The sequence below is a fragment of the Ovis aries genome, chromosome 7 (genome assembly GCF_016772045.2).
Source record: "Ovis aries strain OAR_USU_Benz2616 breed Rambouillet chromosome 7, ARS-UI_Ramb_v3.0, whole genome shotgun sequence".
NCBI classification, from domain to species: Eukaryota; Metazoa; Chordata; class Mammalia; order Artiodactyla; family Bovidae; genus Ovis; species Ovis aries.
Genome location: NC_056060.1, coordinates 58,502,740 through 58,520,098, shown reverse-complemented (window position 1 = coordinate 58,520,098; position 17,359 = coordinate 58,502,740). Strand labels below are relative to the sequence as shown.

Genomic DNA, 17,359 nt, shown 5'->3' with positions numbered 1-17,359 from the left:
AGGTTTCTCAAGAGGCAGGTCAGGTGGTCTGGTATTCCCATCTCTTTCAGAATTTTCCACAGTTTATTGTGATCCACACAGTCAAAGGCCTTGGAATAGTCAATGAAGCAGAAGTAGATGTTTTTCTGGAACTCTCGTGCTTTTTCCATGATCCAGCAGATGTTGGCAATTTGATCTCTGGTTCCTCTGCCTTTTCTAAATCCAGCTTGAATATCTGTAAGTTCATGGTTTATGTACTGTTGGAGCCTGGCTTGGAGAATTTTGAGCATTACTTTACTAGCGTGTAAGATGAGTGCAATTGTGCGGTAGTTTGAGCATTCTCTGGCATTGCCTTTCTTTGAAACTGGAATGAAAACTGACCTTTTCCAGTCCTATGGCCACTGCTGAGTTTTCCAAACTTGCTAGTATATTGACTGAAGCACTTTCACAGCATCATCTTTCAGGATTTGAAATAGCTCTACTGGAATTTCATCACCTCCACTAGCTTTGTTCATAGTGACACTTCCTAAGGCCCACTAGACTTCACATTCCTGGATGTCTGGCTCTAGGTGAGTAATCACACCATCGTGATTATCTGGGTAATAAAGATCTTTTTTGTACAGTTCTTCTGTGTATTCTTGCCACCTCTTCTTAATATCTTCTACTTCTGTTAGGTCCCTGCTATTTCTGTCCTTTATAGAGCTCATCTTTACATGAAATATTCCCTTGGTATCTCTTATTTTCTTGAAGAGATCTCTAGTCTTTCCCATTCTGTTCTTTTCCTCTATTTCTTTACACTGATCGCTGAAGAAGGCTTTCTTATCTCTCCCTGCTATTCTTTGGAACTCTGCAATCAAATGGGTATATCTTTTCTTTTCTCCTTTGCTTTTTGCTTCCCTTCTTTTTACAGCTATTTGTAAGGCCTCCTCAGACAGCGATTTTGCTTTTTTGCATTTTTTTTCTTGGGGATGATCTTGATACCTGTATCCTGTACAATGTCACAAACCTCCATCCATAGTTCATCAGGCACTCTATCTATCAGATCTAGTCCCTTAAATCTATTTTTCACTTCCACTGTATAATCATAAGGGATTTGATTTAGGTCATACCTGAATGATCTAGTGGTTTTTTCCACTTTCTTCAATTTCAGTCTGAATTTGGCAATAATTTTGGTTAGTTTGATAGTAAATTCTTGTTATATATTTGCTTTCATCTTTGTATTTCAAAGACTTTCCTAAGTGTAGTATTGGGCAAATGTCTTATTAATTAAGCTTCCTGGTTCATTAAAATTTCACCACAAAAATGATAATCCTCTTTTCAAAACATCATCATCAAATTACCTTGTTTGTCTCCTGTTAGGACCCAGATCTTAATATTGGCTAGTGATAAGCTTGTAACTGTTTCAATCACACCATCTTGTAACTTGTCTTCTACAGCAGTGGCACCTAGTAGCTTTAATGAAAAATAGAGAATACCTTACGTTAATGCATGCATATAACACCTATAACATCTATGGCTTTTAATCACAGAGTTTAGAGGTCAAAGCATATAAAGATGGCAATTAGGATGTGTTGATATAGCAAGCATCCTTTAAGTACAGAAGTGGGCTGGGGAAACCCCCAGAAGGTTCCCTAATCCAGGCAACTGGTGGGCATACCAATTAGTGCAGAGGTCCTGGAAGTTAGAATTTACATGAGAGATATGATATGCTCAGATAAAACATTAGCATAAATGATCAGAAGCCATTTGGGCTTGTAGAGCCTCAAGACTCCCCCCCACCCCGTATATCAAAGGAAAGGCCTCATCTCAGAGTCAGGACCTCAAAATAAAAAGCAGAACCATTCTCTTCAATGAACAAACCATCAGATGTCATGAACTAAAAAGTGAAGTTTCTTATGCAATATTTCATCCAAAGATGATCAACGTGTGATCCCTAGTACATCACAACAGCTAAACAGTCTAGCCACTGGGGCCCTAGGGAAGAGTGGTTTCTAGAATAAATCATGCTCTGGACAGTACAGATGTCATCAGCCTATCATGGGTCTAGGTTGGTTCACAGCTGGATCCCCACTCTTCACAGCAAGTTTCCCTGTTCTAAAAAAGGTGGGTCATACAGTATGGAGGAAGAAAAAATTACAACATCAAATAAAACATGACATACCAGAGGCTGACAAAGAATAGGGAGTCTACTATCTTCTAATCTTGGGGGACTTCCAATGGCATAAGCTACTGCTAATTGAAATAATCCTCTGGCCATGGCCACATATGACAAGCTCAAAGCCAACATATAAAGCATGATTCAAAGTTTGAAAGAGTAACATCTGCTGTGTGCAAGATGATTTAGCCAGTGGATTATTCCCTTGCTAGATCTCTAAACACATACTATCCCTTGTGTAAACACAAACCATCATGCTTCTAAATGCATACCATCAAATCCCTTTCAATTTCTTCATACAGCCCTGCTATCCGTTCATCCCTCTCATCTGTGGTGGTATTTGCATCTTCAAGCATCTTATGCCACTCTCTGAAGTACTTGTCATCCAGATCTCTGTATGCGATGGCCAAGGTTCGAAGGCCTTCTCCTGCAAATTCCTGCCAGGGCAGACAGAGACCTTGGAACCATCCCAAAACAATAATCGCAACAATAAAACAACAAAAGTAATGAGTAAGAAGTTATGCACTCAAATTCATTTTAGCCCAAGAGCACAACTTAGTCCTTTTGACTCCAACTTTTTAGTCCCCTTGGAAATGGGAGATGATATTTTTATTTTGTATTTTATTCCAATGGGATTGAAACATTCAAAGGACCTAGCATTCCCCCTTAAGACTGCTGAAACACCCATTAAAGGGTCCTCTTTGAGAGGTGATCAATGGTGCGCGTGACTTCAAGTAACCGTTCAAAGCAACATGTTGGTTTCTAACCTATATTCTGCCTGAAGGAAGTACTGCTAGTGATGAGAGGGACTCAGCCTGTTTTATGGGCCATGGCCCTAGCTTTTCAGGGAAGAAAAAAATGACCTTCAGAGGAGCCATGGCTGTCAAATCAAAGGAAGGGGGTTCTCACAAGGGGCTGCAACATGACATCTCACCAAAGTCATGCTGCTGCTGCTGCTGCTAAATCGCTTCAGTCGTGTCCAATTCTGTGCGACCCCATAGACGGCAGCCTACCAGGCTCTGCCGTCCCTGGGATTCTCCAGGCAAGAACACTGGAGTGGGTTGCCATTTCCTTCTCCAATGCATGAAAGTGAAAAGTGAAAGTGAAGTCGCTCAGTCGTGTCTGACTCTTTGTGACCCCATGGACTGCGGGCTACCAGCTCCTCCATCCATGCTTTCTCCCTAATAATATAGTGATGTCTAAAACTAACTCCCTCCTACTTGTGTTCATGTTTGAAGATTTACAATAATAAAGTAAATCTAATCAATAAAGATGAGTAAATAAATGTTATGCAATAGAAATTCAAGGATATTAATTAACATTATAATAATAACTCTAGAGGAAAAGTGAGAAAGGCAGGAAAGTTAATACAAATTTTCACTTCTGGGAACTAGTACTAGAAGTGGTGGTGGTTGTTGCTCAGTCATTAAGTTGTGTCCAACTCTATGACCCTGTGGACTGCAGCATTCCAGGCTCCTCTGTCCTCTACTATCTCCCAGAGTTTGCTCAAATCCATTAGAAGTTGAAGCTTTTACTTTTCATCCTAAAACTTTTTTGCTGTAGTAAAGTCTAATTTTTAAAATAAAATTGTTTGAAATGTTAAAGAAATCATCAAGCCCAGTTACTTTTTAAAAATCATTTTTTAATAAACTATCTTCTATACAGTTAGTATTTAATAACAGGTCAATTTTATCCAAGGATGATACTCCTTCTTTAGTGTCTCAGTCAACTGAGAGTCTGAAATAATACCTCGGGTGCTATATCCTTTTAATATGCAAATAATTCACTAAACATAGGAGACTGGTAGTTGCTAAGTGTTTCAGACAGTCACAATAGCTAGAAACATATGTTGAATGCTTGGATAAATGCTAAAAACCTCCCACTTTGCACAGGCCTCTAGTGGCCACTTTATGGGCTTCTTTACTGGAAGCATTTTTATAGCCATTTCTGCTCCTTTGGGCATTGCCACGAAGCATGTCTTCTCTGTTATATTCTGGCTTATGGAACAGACACAGGTTGGCAATCAGACACAAATTAAACTTTGACACACCCTAATTAGGTAAATGGAAAATCAGTGCCCACTGTGGTGATGTGGTTTAGCCCAGAGAGAACATGAGAAAAATTATCCAAACTTATCTCATAGGCAGTTGGTAGCACTTTGGATATTGCAATCACACTGTATAAGCCCTCCTTTCCAAAATCACCACTGGGTCTCTGAATGATCTGAAAATCTAATTACTGCCTTATAATGATCTTTTGTCCTCTTAATTCCAACAAACACTTCTTTGACTTTAACTTGCAATGCCCCTGGGCATTACCAGTGCTTTTCTTTGTTCTGCACAGCAGTGAATCAACTCTAAGATGACACTACAAAAGGGGACAGATGATTTAAGTTATTTAATTAGTGCATGAAACAAGTTGAACATTTAGGATTAGCAAGATCATTTCCTATCATTAAATCATTCAAAAATCAATAAATAAAAATTTTAAACCTCAGAATTTAGAAGTCAAAATGAATAAAGTGAAAGAAGCAAAAGCAAGTCAAATTGATACTCATAGAAATGTAGAAAGATCAAATTAGGTTTCCCATACTTTAGTATGAAAATCCAGGACCTTGGTGTTTGAGCAATGGCAAAATCAAATGCTTATGATTCCAATGTTGTTTTCATAAAAAAAAAAAAAAATTTTTAAAGGACCATGATGGCCTTCTGGAAGAGATTAAAAGAAAATCAAGAATGCTCTATTGGGAAGACAAAAACAATAGCTATGTTTGTAACCAATATTACCAAACCATCATTCTTTAAACTTAAAGTCAGGCAGAGGTTTTTATTTGTTTGTTTGTTTTTTAAAGATTCAGGGTATTTTTTAATATTAAATATAGGGCTTGGCAAAGAAAATGAACTCTCAATTGCTTTTTAAAGGAGAGAAACCAAAGAGGAAATAAGAGTTCTGAGCAGTTGCCCTTAAATTTCATATTGGGTTTGAGTTTGACAGAACCTCAAACAAATGTTAGAATGACCCTTGAAATCTCAGGGTTTTTAATCAGATAACATTCATATTTATTCTTAGACTCTTACTCTTTTGCAAAAAGAAAAATGTATGCCAAAGAGCATCCCTGCTCCCTTTAGGAAGCTTCTGGAAAGAAACTTCGCATAGTCTCAGGCTGTATGCATTTGCTAACTTCAACCCAAGGGACATTAGTGACTCATCATGATATATGACCCGGATAAAAAGACCCTTAAAGGAGAAAGTCGGCTACAAAGATTATTTTCCTCTCACCATATAAACATGGCCCTAAACTATCCCCTGGGTGGAGGGGAGTAACCGTAAGAGATTCCGTTAATACCAGACACATCAGAACCCAAGGGAAAGCAATTCTCCAGTTCCTCTTCACTAAAACCAGTCCAGTCACCCAGGTGGAACAGCCCCCAACTGTAAGGAAGTCAGAGCAGGTTTCCCTTGGTGTGCTGAGTCATCTCCTGACCAGAGTTCAGGAGCCCATACTCAGTGGCTATTTCTCATCAGCTGTGGGTTCATCCACCTTGGAGAGACTGACCTGATGCTCAGCAAGGCAGGGAGTGGGTCCATGTGCCAGTTTCTCAACGTTCACTGGCACAGTTTCCTGTGGAGCCATTCTCCACACACTTTCTATTTCAGAAATCAGATCACTTGGCTGATATTTTAAAAAGAAGACCTAACCACAGGAAGCTGCCAAAGGGCCTCCGTGCTAACCTTACCATAGGGGCACTTACACTGAGATGGTCTGAAGTCAAAGTCAGAAGGTCTTCATTGGATGGATGAAGTCTTTCAAACAGAATAGTATCTGCTCCTTTGGAATAAAGCTTTATCTGTCCTTCTGGGTTTCGAACTGAAAAAAAAGTTGGGAAAGTAGATAATAATCAATGAAATCCATCAAAATTAGACTCTCCTTGGCCTCCAGCCAGGCAATTTGGAAATGAGCATCATGCTTTAGGCAGTCATAAAATACTCAGTGCCTTTGGTTAAAAGGTCATTACCTAAGTCACCTGACTTTACTCCTGTTTTGTTAATTTAGAAATATTCCATCTACAGGAACAAGTATTTTTGTTCTGATGCATACAACCTTCCTATTTTCCTTGCTTACTATTTCTGAAGAGCTGATACATTTAAATTTAAGCCTTCTGTATTGAGCAGAACTGAGAGCTTTGTTTGCCTGTCTCCTGATGTGAAATTCAAGACTGTAGGAATCAGCTACCAGCATTATGCCAAATGATCACCATATGGAATTCGAGTCATTCAAAGTCAGGGTTTATGCATTTTTCTCAGCCTTTGCTGATATATATCTTCACTACCTTTACTCCTTAGGAAAGCTTTCACTCTTGGGTCATAATCCTAGCTACAAGCAGACTTCTCAGGGGCCTTTCAAAATTGAAGTTTCTATCTTCTTCCCACTAAAAGTCTGTATTAGTAGGGCTGTGTTTTAACCTGCTCCCCCCAGGTTTGGGAATGATAGCTTTGACGAGGCTCCAATCCCTCATTTACAATCCTCAACTCCTGCCCTGGGTGGCACACATGTTGCTGTCAGACAAATCTTTCTTTAAGCCACAGAATACTTGACCTATATTTGTAGGCTTGGTTTTACATCTTGGCACATACCAGGCACCTAATTATTTATTAAACAGATGAATAATATAGAAATGTATTTCTCCCCTACTGCTTCTAAAGGACTGACACAATTTAGGACAACTGCTCATGTCACAGCTTCATGGTTTGAACAGTGACCCTCACAAGCTTCATCGAGTCTAAGATTATTATATGCTTTCCACTCAGTTGTACCTTATCTCTAAAAATAGAGTGCCTCATAACAGATGGACATAAATATTGACTACTATTAGTTTAAGAGGATATGAAGTTCAGAGCTTGACTTAAAGGAATAAAATAATACCACAGTACAATAAATTACTTTTCCCCATAACCTTTTTTTTATTGAAATATAGTTGATGTACAATATTATATAAGTTACAGGTGTACAATATAGAGATTCTCCATTTTTAAAGGCTACACTCCATTTATAGTTACTCATGCTAAGTCACTTCAGTCCTGGCTAACTCTTTGTGACCCCATGAACTGTAGCCCACCAGACTCCCCTGTCCATGAGATTCTCCAGATAAGAATACTGCAGTGGGTTGCCCTCCTCCAGGGGATCTTCCCCACCCAGGAATCAAACCTGTATCTCCTGTAGCTCCTGTATTGCACATAGATTCTTTACCACTAAGCCAGGGGGGAAGCTCAGAAGTTATTCACAATATTGTAGAAGTTATTCTACAATATTGGCTATGTTCCCTGTGCTGTATAATATATCCTAGTGGGTTATATTATGCATAATAGTTTGTATCTCTTAATGCCCTATCCTTAAAATTCCCCTGCTCCCTTTCCTCTCCCCACTGGGAACCACTAGTTTATTCTCTATATCTGTGAATCTGCTTTTTAGTTGTAGCCACTAATTTGTTGTATTTTTTAGATTCCACATGTGAAAGATATTATACAGTGCTTGTCTTTTTGTGTCTAACATTTCATTTAGCATAATGTCCTCCAAGTGTACCTATGTTGTTGCAAATGACAAGATTTAATTCTTTTTTATGGCTGAGCAGTATTCCATTGTATATGTATACCACATGCTCTTTACTCATTCATTTGCTGATGAACACTGAGGTTGTTTCTTCTAATTTTTAATGACCCTTAGTCAACACTTGATCTAATCCAATTTCCTGCTAGCTTGAATAAACCTAATGCATCCTGGAAACTTTTCTGTATTGGGATTTATCTATGGGTTGTCTTCTCTTCTAAGACCCATGGTCAACTTTCATAGTTTCTAGAACTTGCAATTTTTCTTGTACTCAGCTCTAATGTCCACAGTGGGGAAAATGAAAGAGAAAAAAGTGCAATTTATACCTATTCAATCAAGTGGAAGGAAAACATTTACTCCTAGGAAAGGCTTTCTCTTTCTTTTCTTATACAGCAATCCAATTTAATTTCTCCCACATTTCCTTCCTTCTGTTACCAGAGCTATAAAGTCAAAGTGTATATATCCTCCACTTGCTAGTAAAACTTCTCTATGACTGTTAAGTCCAAGGTAGGATATTGATTCTCAAACTTTATGGTCTCAGAACCCATTTACACTCTTAAAACGTCATGGGGACTATAGGTAGGTCCTATCTATCAATATTTACCACATTAGAAATTAAAACTGACAATTTTAGTATATCAATAGTCTTATGACACTAATGATATTAATCAAAATATAATTATTATATAAATAACAATAAACATTACATATTTACATAAATGACACTTTTTCCAAAACAAAATAGTTTGGGGAGTGGCAAATGTTCTATATGATTATAGATCTCTTTAATGTCTGGTTTAATAGAAGATGGTTGTATTCTCAAATCTGCTTTCTATATTCAATCTGCTGTGATATCACATGTCATGTGGCTTTTGTAAACCTCTGTGACATACTCATGAGAAAAAAACTGAAAGATAAATAACATTAGCATTGTTATAAAAATACTTTTGTCCTTATGAATCCTCTGAAAATCTTTCAGGTTTTCCTAGGGTTCCCCAGATCACTCATTGAGAATCCCTGGTCAAGGGAAATCACAAACTGATTATGAATTGTGCAAATTCCTTACCATCTCTTTGTCTCACCATCTCAATTTCTATTCTGAAAAAGAGATATTTAAACAACCTAACTTCTAACGCCATTCCAGCTCTACAATTTCCTGATTTAGTAAAGCTTTTCCATATCCGATGCCTCCTCTTAATCCATCATTAACTCCTTTAAATTTGAGTTTGCATAGTCCAATTTCATGGAATCCTGCTTAATTTTACTCACTGAACATTTCTTTTAGCAGCTCAGCTAGTTTTATATCCCTTTTCATTCAAGGCGTCTAGTCAGTTCTGCTAGGAAATCTTTAGGCTAATAAAATCTGTCCTTTCAGAAGTTAGCTTTTTAAAATAAATTAAAAATAAAATAGCAGTTTTAAGTGATTGAGATAACAAATAAACAGAGCCTGGACAAAGGTCACAGATTTTTAATTATAGAATATGTTCCCACTGCCTGTCCTTTAAATACTGGCGTTCTTCAGAGATTTACCCCAAATTGACTTCTCATCCCATCCTTCACATGCTCCTTGGGCTGTCAGACTCTTTTCCTGGCTTCAGCTATAGGATGGTTGCTCTAAATGTGCATCTCCTGCCTAAATCCATTTCCAGTGCTCCCTTCTGCCTGGACATCTAACTACCAACTGGACATCTCCTCTTAAATGTGCCTGAGCACATTAAACTGAAACTGGATACATTATCTATCACCAATAACTAATTATTCCTATGTTTCCGTGTGTGTGTGTGTGTGTGTGTGTGTGTGTGTGTGTGTGTGTGTGTGTGTCTCCAGTTTTAAATATCAGCTTCACCATCCACTCAGTCTCCCAAAGCAGTCATCTGGCCATCACTCAAATCGCCTCCCCCTTCACTACCCATATCCAATTGAAACCAAGAGGTCTCTGCCGCCACCTCTCTTTCCTAGATTATCAACTGGTTTTATTCATCCCAGTCCTGTTTCCCTCCAAACTCTTCTATAACACAGCCATCATACGCAGTGTGAATCATCTTCACACTATTGTGTAGAATCCTGTAATTGCTTCCTTTTGCCCCTAGATCAAGTCTGGACTCCTTTACTATTGTTCAGTCACTCAGTTGTGTCTGACTCTTTGCGACCCCATAGACTGTAGCGTGCCAGGCTTCCCTGTCCTTCGCTATCTCCTGGAGTTTGCTCAAACCCATGTCCATTGAGTTGGTGATGCTATCCAACCATCTCATCCTCTGTCGTCCCCTTCTCCTCCTGCCTTCAATCTTTCCCAGCATCATGGTCTTTTCTAACGAGTCAGCTCTTCACATCAGGTGGTCAAAGTATTGGAGCTTCAGCATCAGTCCTTCCAATGAATATTTGATTCCTTTATGTGGCAAAAACAGGAATCATCTAGATCTGCCCCCTTTTAGCCTATTTCCTACCCTGCTTCACCATCTTCTCCTGGATGCAACCACAAAGTAGTTTTCAGTTTCATATTCTACTTCAGCTTCAAGTTCCTAGAACATGGTAGGTACTTAATAAATATTTGCTTGATTGAGTTAAATTATAATTATGCAAAATGTTATAAGCAGTAGCTATGCCTTTGTGATATAAAGAAAAGAAAAAATTCAGAAATGGTTCCAGGTTTCTGTTGTATGAGTAAATACAACAGTAATACCATGAAGGTTGATGAATAATTCTACATGCCATATTTCAGTTGGGTTAGAAATGCCTGTCACATCTCAGTGTGATTTGTACTTTGATAATCCTTAAAAGGTTTAGAGTTGAGAAACCTTTACGTAAAGGTCTTGCAAGGGCTTTACAAGGAGCTACTGTAATTTATTCTTCTTTAATAATTATCTGCCACTTGGCCTATTAATACCTATCCTTGAATTTTATCTGTTTTTATTTACATAATTAGTAAACATGTAAATAACTATTTACATATTTCCCAAACTATATAATCAGAGCTATACACTTCTCAAGGTTTCCTAGATGGTGCTAGTGGGCAAGAACCTGCCTGACAATGCAGGTGACCTAAGAGAGAGGCAGGTTTGATCTCTGGGTTGGGAAGATCCACTGGAGGAGGTCATGGAAACCCACTCCAGTATTCATGCCTAGAGAATCCAATGGACAGAGGAGCCTGACATGCCATGGTCCTTTGGGTCGCAGAGATTCGGACACAACTGAAACAACTTCGCATGACTGCACCCATATACGTATCTATGAGGCATATTTTTTCAGTTCAGTTCAGTTGCTCAGTCATGCCCAACTCTTCGTGACCCCAAGGACTGCAGCATGCCAGCCTTCCCCATCCATCACCAACTCCCGGAATTTGTTCAAACTCATGTCCATCGAGCTGGTGATGCCGTCCAACCATCTCATCCTCTGTCGTTCCCTTCTCTTCCTGCCTTCAATCTTTCCCAGCATCAGGATCTTTTTCCAATGAGTCAGTTCTTTGTATCAGGTGGCTAAAATATTGTATCTTTTATACCTTCTGACAAAATTACTTACAGAAATCTATTTTTATTTAGAATAAATAAAAACCACTGAATAAATCAGGGCTCTTGCCCCAGAATGAAAGTACCACTGGTACTGAAACTATACATTCATGATTCAATGAATGATTGTCTAAAACAGGCCTGAAGAAGGAGAAGAAGTCCTAGGAGGAGGAGAAGACAGCAACAAATGTCTGAGACTTCGTGTTGGGGTGTTTTCCCCACCAAACCCGTGACAATCATGAGTCTGACACTGTTGTGTTTTTTTTTTTTTTTTGTCTTATTATCAAACATAGACTTGTCTACCCTAGTGGAGTCTCTCTTTCAAATTCCTCCTGATTAAAAAACAAACAGAACTGATTAAAAAACAGAACAAACATAAAGCCCCAAGCCTCCATGCATTCTGCGGTGGAACACTACCTTTCTTCATATGGGATCCATTAAGGCAAACATGTGACATTTGTGGTTAGGCTGTGATTTCCCTGTAATAGTGACTGATGCTGGGGAAAAGCCAAAAGCTTCCCTGTGTAGCAATCTTAGGTTTTGTCAACACCCTCAGAGCAAAGAGAAGCCAGTTCTGGGCCAACCCAACATCAATAACACTTCCCTGAAGCTGTAAATAGAAGATAATCCCTGCTGATACAACATCAGGCCAACACCCAGAGCAGCATATGTGCTCATTAGTAACACTGACAATGACTGCCTACAGCTTGCTGTCAGAAAAATAAAAATAAACACCCTCAGATGATGTTTGGTTTTTACCTGCTGAGAGCAATTTCCCAGGGCTAGTTTCCAGTAGTAAGACACCAAAAGTTCTACTGTTACATACACACACATTTTTCAGAGTAAAAATTGATTTAACATGTTGATCAGGATATTCATAAGTTGTAAAATGTTGGGTTAAATGTTATTTAACGGATATTCCTAGAGAACGTACTATGTGCTAAGCGCTTTGCTTGGCGGTGGGTAGTTTATGAGGTTTAGGGCACAGTCCCTGCCTTCAGGTAGCATGACTTTAATGGGAAAAGTCATGAGTATCACAGGACTGGTATCACACTAGCGCTTCGAACAGGGGGCTCTGGGACACAGAGGAGAATGCGGTTATTCGGAAAGGAGGAAAAGAATCGAGAGAATGGGTGACACCTGAATCAATATTACCAGATGATTAGGAGTTTTCTGAGAAAGGAAGAGGAGAAGAGGAGAGGTCTACGTTGAAATAGTCCATGCAAACAGTGTGAAAGAGCACAAAGCATGCTGAGTATCTCAGGGGAGAACAGAGTAGTATCTAAGGATCTCTTAGTCTAAGGAAATGGCTCCCACACTGTGGTCCAAACAGTGACGCAGCAGCAGCAACAACACCTGGGAGCTTGTGAGACATGCAAACTTTTAAGCCCCACCCCAGACCTGCTGAATCAAAAACTCTAGGGCTGCACTTTAACAGCATTTAAAATCTGCATTTTACTTTATACTTATCTTTCCAAATCACATATTTGCCTATCTTCTAAATTACCAGGTGCTTCCTAACTATGATTCAAATTGTAGAAGCCCTAAAATAATTCAATCATATTAAAAGAAAAACAGAAGAAGGGCACATAAAAAACACTATACGTATGGCTAGAAATACTATCCAAAGTCAGACAACAAACTGGAAAGCAATGTCTGCAAGCTGTATCACAAAGGGCTTCTCTCCCTAATTTATAAGGACGTCTATAAATATAGAAGAAAAAAATCTAGCAGTTCAATAGCAAAATGAGTGTAGAGTACTAACACTGTACAGAAGGAAAATATACATGTATCTCAAGCATAGGAAATAAACTCAACCTCATCCATGATAAAAATGTACAAACTAAAACTACTGTTACATGCCATTTTAAAAATTGACAAAAATCTGAAGTTTGATGTTGATGAGGATATAGGGGGAAAGGCATTCATACTATGGAGGTGGGATTGTAAAATGATATACCTGCAGTGCGTGCAATTTGGCAATAACCATCAAAATTAAAAACATGTTTATCCTATGACCCAACAATCTCATTTCTGATAAATTTTCTGAAATAATTGCACATGTACAAAATGAAATATGTACAAGGCTACTCATTTCAATACTTGTAAAAGCAAAAGTTTGAGGATAGCATAAATGGCCACCACTAAGGGACAAAATGAAAGTGTTAGTCATGTCCAATTCTTTGCGATCCCATGGACTGTAGCCCACCAGGTTCCTCTGTCCATGGAATTTTCCAGGCAAGAATTCTGGAGTGGGTTGCCATTCCCTTATCCAGGGGACCTTCCTGACCCAGGGATCAAACCCGGGTATCCTTCAGGGAGACCTGGCAACTAGCTCTACTACTACTATACTACTACTACAAGGGACAAAATAAATTTTGACTTAATCCATAAAGTGGAGATTTACATAGTTTAAAATTTTTAAAGTGTATTTTTTTATGTACTGATAAGGAAAGAGTTCTTAAATATACTGCTAAGCTAAAAAAAGCAAAAATAAATAAATAAAATCTTCATTTTAACAAGTCTTCCTGGTGGTTCTGATGGGAGCTGAAGTTTGACAGCCAGTTACCTAGGGGCACAAAGTAGATGGAGGTATCAAAAGCATGTGACCTACAACAGGGATAAAGAGGCCAGACTTTGGAGAAAGACAAATCTGGATTCAAATATTTGCTCTGCATCTTACTGGCTTTGTAACAAGATACATGACAATACTGGGAAAGATACTTAAAATCTTTGAGCTTTAAATGTCCCATCTCCTGACTGGGGGTGACATACTATTACAAGACTTTAATAAAATATTTGTATAGGGTTCAGTTCACTCACGCTGGCATATAGCAAAAGATAGATAACAATTTTAATAAGAATATAGTTGTGACAAAGTTCTCTATTAGACATACAAAATTTGAGATAACTGTAGTATAACCCAGTGACAGAATCCAAGAGAAGCCTGAAAATGTGTATGGAGGCCTCAGAGAGAGACTGAAACTGAAGAGCCATATGGGAAGGACACAAAATATAGGCAGTAGCTGCCACCGCGTGAGCGGTCAAGATTATCCAAGGAGAGCGCAGAAGAGGAAAGGACACCAACATTGAAGAGTTCGATGAAGAACAGTCAGCTTGAAAAGGAGCTTGAGAAAGAAAGCACAGGACAAGGGGAGACCCAGGAGCCAGTGTGGTCAAAGAGGCCAAAAGAGGAGTGTCAAGAGAAGCAGATTAACAGTATCAAATGTCACTAAGTTTAAAGGGAAAAAGATGATGATAGAGGATAGATAGATGGACAGATGGATAGTAGACAGATAAGGCGGAGGGAGAGGAGGAGGAAGGGAGGAAAGAAGGAAGAGGGGGAATGTCATTGCACTGGGTAGTTAAGAGGTGATGTCAGACTTCTGAGAAGGAATTCTGTCTTGAAGATTAGAAGCAGAAGCCTGACCCTTATAGGCTGAAAAGAGAAACCAAGATGAGAATCAAAAACTGATCTTGGGGGAGGGAGGTGGGAGGGGGGTTCATGTTTGGGAATGCATGTAAGAATTAAAGATTTTAAAATTTAAAAAATAAAAACTAAAAAAAAATAAAAAAAAATAAAAAAAAAATTAAAAAAAAAAATTAAAAAAAAAAAAAAAACAAAAAAACAAAAACTGATCTTGAAAAATTAAACTGTGATCAAAAGAAGAAAAACTGGGTGGCAAAATCAGTGGAGATCAGATATGAACAATAAATTTAAGGAAACAAAGATGATCATAGAGTTGCAGGCTGAAGAAAGAAGTCAGTGATGAAGAAGAAAGTGAATTTACAAGCAAGTGAGAAGGGAGTGAGTAAGGAAGGAAAATGGATGGGAACAGGTAGAACCTTTAGCATTGAAAAGCAACAAGAGCGATTTTCCTCTGAAGCAGAAAACAGACTGAGTAAAATCGTAGCTTGGGGATGCAGGAGGAAAATGGGGAAAAGGGTAAGGTGATGGTGCTGGACACAGAATAAGCACTTGTTTCATTAGTTATACTCACTGCTACCGAGTTGAGGCTAAGTTGAGGATGACACAAGCTCAAAAAGTTAATACATATCACAACTCTCAGCGCATAACTAGAGTGAAATCATCCTTGAGAAGTTTCCATATAACCATAGTATTATCAAAAGATCGAAAATACTCTCAGCCACCAACCATACCTATGACAGACATCCTTTTTCGGAAATTGTTGAAATCCAAAAAGGCAAGCAATTGATAAGTAACTAGTGTTCCCAATTCTTCTATTGTTATTGTCTCTGGGGTCCGAGACTTAAAGATGAACCCCAAATTTTTTGCAGCAGTCACTAGAGCCCCTTCATCAGGTGACTGGACTTGGTAAATCAGCTCTCCTAAAAGGAAAAGAAACAAGTGGATTAAATAACAAAAAGAAACAGATTATTAATATGAAGATAGTAACATTCACAGAACACCAACATCAATTTCAACTCATTCTATAAGACCCAACCCAAGTGTCAGCTCTAGAAATTAGACTTTTTCCACTCACTAACCAGCTGAACAGGCACCTGTCCTGTGAAACTTTCAGGACACCATGCATAACACCATGCATAAGAGCCTTTGTCAGATTACAGGAAAAAACTCATTCCTGAGCCTGCCTCCCTCCTATGTGGAAAGCTTCTTAGGTCAGAGACCACAACTTTGTATTTTCAGTGACTAGAAACATGCCAAGAAAGTTTTACAAACTAAAACACTTAATATAAATTAACTCACATAATCCTCATGGCAATGAGGTAGGGATTATTAAAATTATTACAGGCATACCTCAGAGATATTGCAGACTTGGTCCAGACCACTGCAAAAAAGTATTGCAATAAAGCAATTCACATGAACTTTTTGGTTCCTCAGTGCATATAAAAATTACATTTACATTATACTGTTGTCTGTTATGTGTGCAACAGCATTATATATAAGAATATATATACTTAATTTAAAAATACTTCACTGCAAAAAAAATGTTAGTGATCTGAGTCTTACGTGAGTCATAATATTTTGGCAATAGTAACATCAAAAAATCACTGATCACAGATCACCATGAGAAATATATGTGTTTGTCACTCAGCCATGTCTGACTCTTTGTGACCCCATGCACTATAGCCTGCCAAGTTTCTCTGTTCATGGGATTGTCCAGATGAGAATACTGGAGTGAGCTGCCATTTTTTCTCCAGGGGATCTTCCCTAATCGGGGATCGAACTTGGGTGTCCTGCATTGCAGGCAGATTTTTTACCAGCTGAGGCATCAGGTGAAAAAGTTTGAAATATTAAAAGAATTATAAAAATGTCACATAGTGACACAAGTGAGCAAATACTATTAGAAAAATGGTGCCAATAAAATGTACACCCATGGTGGATTCGTGTCAATATATGGCAAAACCAATACAGTATTGTAAAGTAAAATAAAGTAAAAATAGATTTAAAAAAAAACTTGCTTGATGCAGGGTTGGCACAAATCTTCAATTTGTAGAAAACACAATTTATGTGAAGTGCAATAAAATGAAGCACAACAAAATGAGGTATGCCTGTATTTCCATTTATACTGGTAAAACTTATGACTGAAAATGTTATGCGACTTTTGCAAGATAACACAACCAGACCGACGATGCAGACATCCCAAATTCCTCTTCAGTCTGCTGCTAATGATCATTTTATGAAAATATATCAAAGAAATCCCTTGAAATGTAAGGAATCAAACCAGGATATTAATGATTGGTACCTCATATTGTGTAGGTGCTGGAGTGGGGGTAAGAGGAGAGAAGAGAGGAAAAGAATGAAGTGGGGGAAAAAAATAAAAATACACTTAAAAACCAGCATGAATAAAGTAAGCCCTTCTATATAAAATTATCTTTGTATGTAAAAATAAATTAGAAAAAAGTAGGCACAGCTAGATCCATTTTACTGATTTATAATAATGTCCAAGATAAATTGTTAGGAAAACTGGTTGCATATTAATCTATGTACTAGAATTATTTTTCTGTTAAAAAGAAACTACCTACATATCTATGTGTATATATATATATATATATGCATACATGTATAAGCAAGTAGAAAGTATGAAATTATGTACACCAAATGTTAACATTAGTTACCTCTGCTGCTGCTGC

General features: G+C 38.1%; 1 protein-coding gene across 29 annotated transcripts in view; it reads right to left on the bottom strand.

Moving 5' to 3' along the window:
• ATP8B4 (ATPase phospholipid transporting 8B4 (putative)) overlaps nt 1–17,359 on the bottom strand; it is a 295,865-nt gene that overhangs the window by 65,973 nt on the left and 212,533 nt on the right. For 20 of the 29 annotated variants that reach the window (XM_060418006.1, XM_060418005.1, XM_060418019.1 and 17 more), the window contains 4 exons: nt 15,404–15,592; nt 5,887–6,002; nt 2,407–2,571; nt 1,320–1,431 (listed from right to left, as the gene is read on the bottom strand). In XM_060418006.1, coding sequence (XP_060273989.1) covers nt 1,320–1,431; nt 2,407–2,571; nt 5,887–6,002; nt 15,404–15,592 — 582 coding nt within the window. The remainder of the gene's footprint in view (nt 1–1,319; nt 1,432–2,406; nt 2,572–5,886; nt 6,003–15,403; nt 15,593–17,359) is intronic. The other 9 variants (XM_060418014.1, XM_060418010.1, XM_060418027.1 and 6 more) reach the window with 1 other exon arrangement.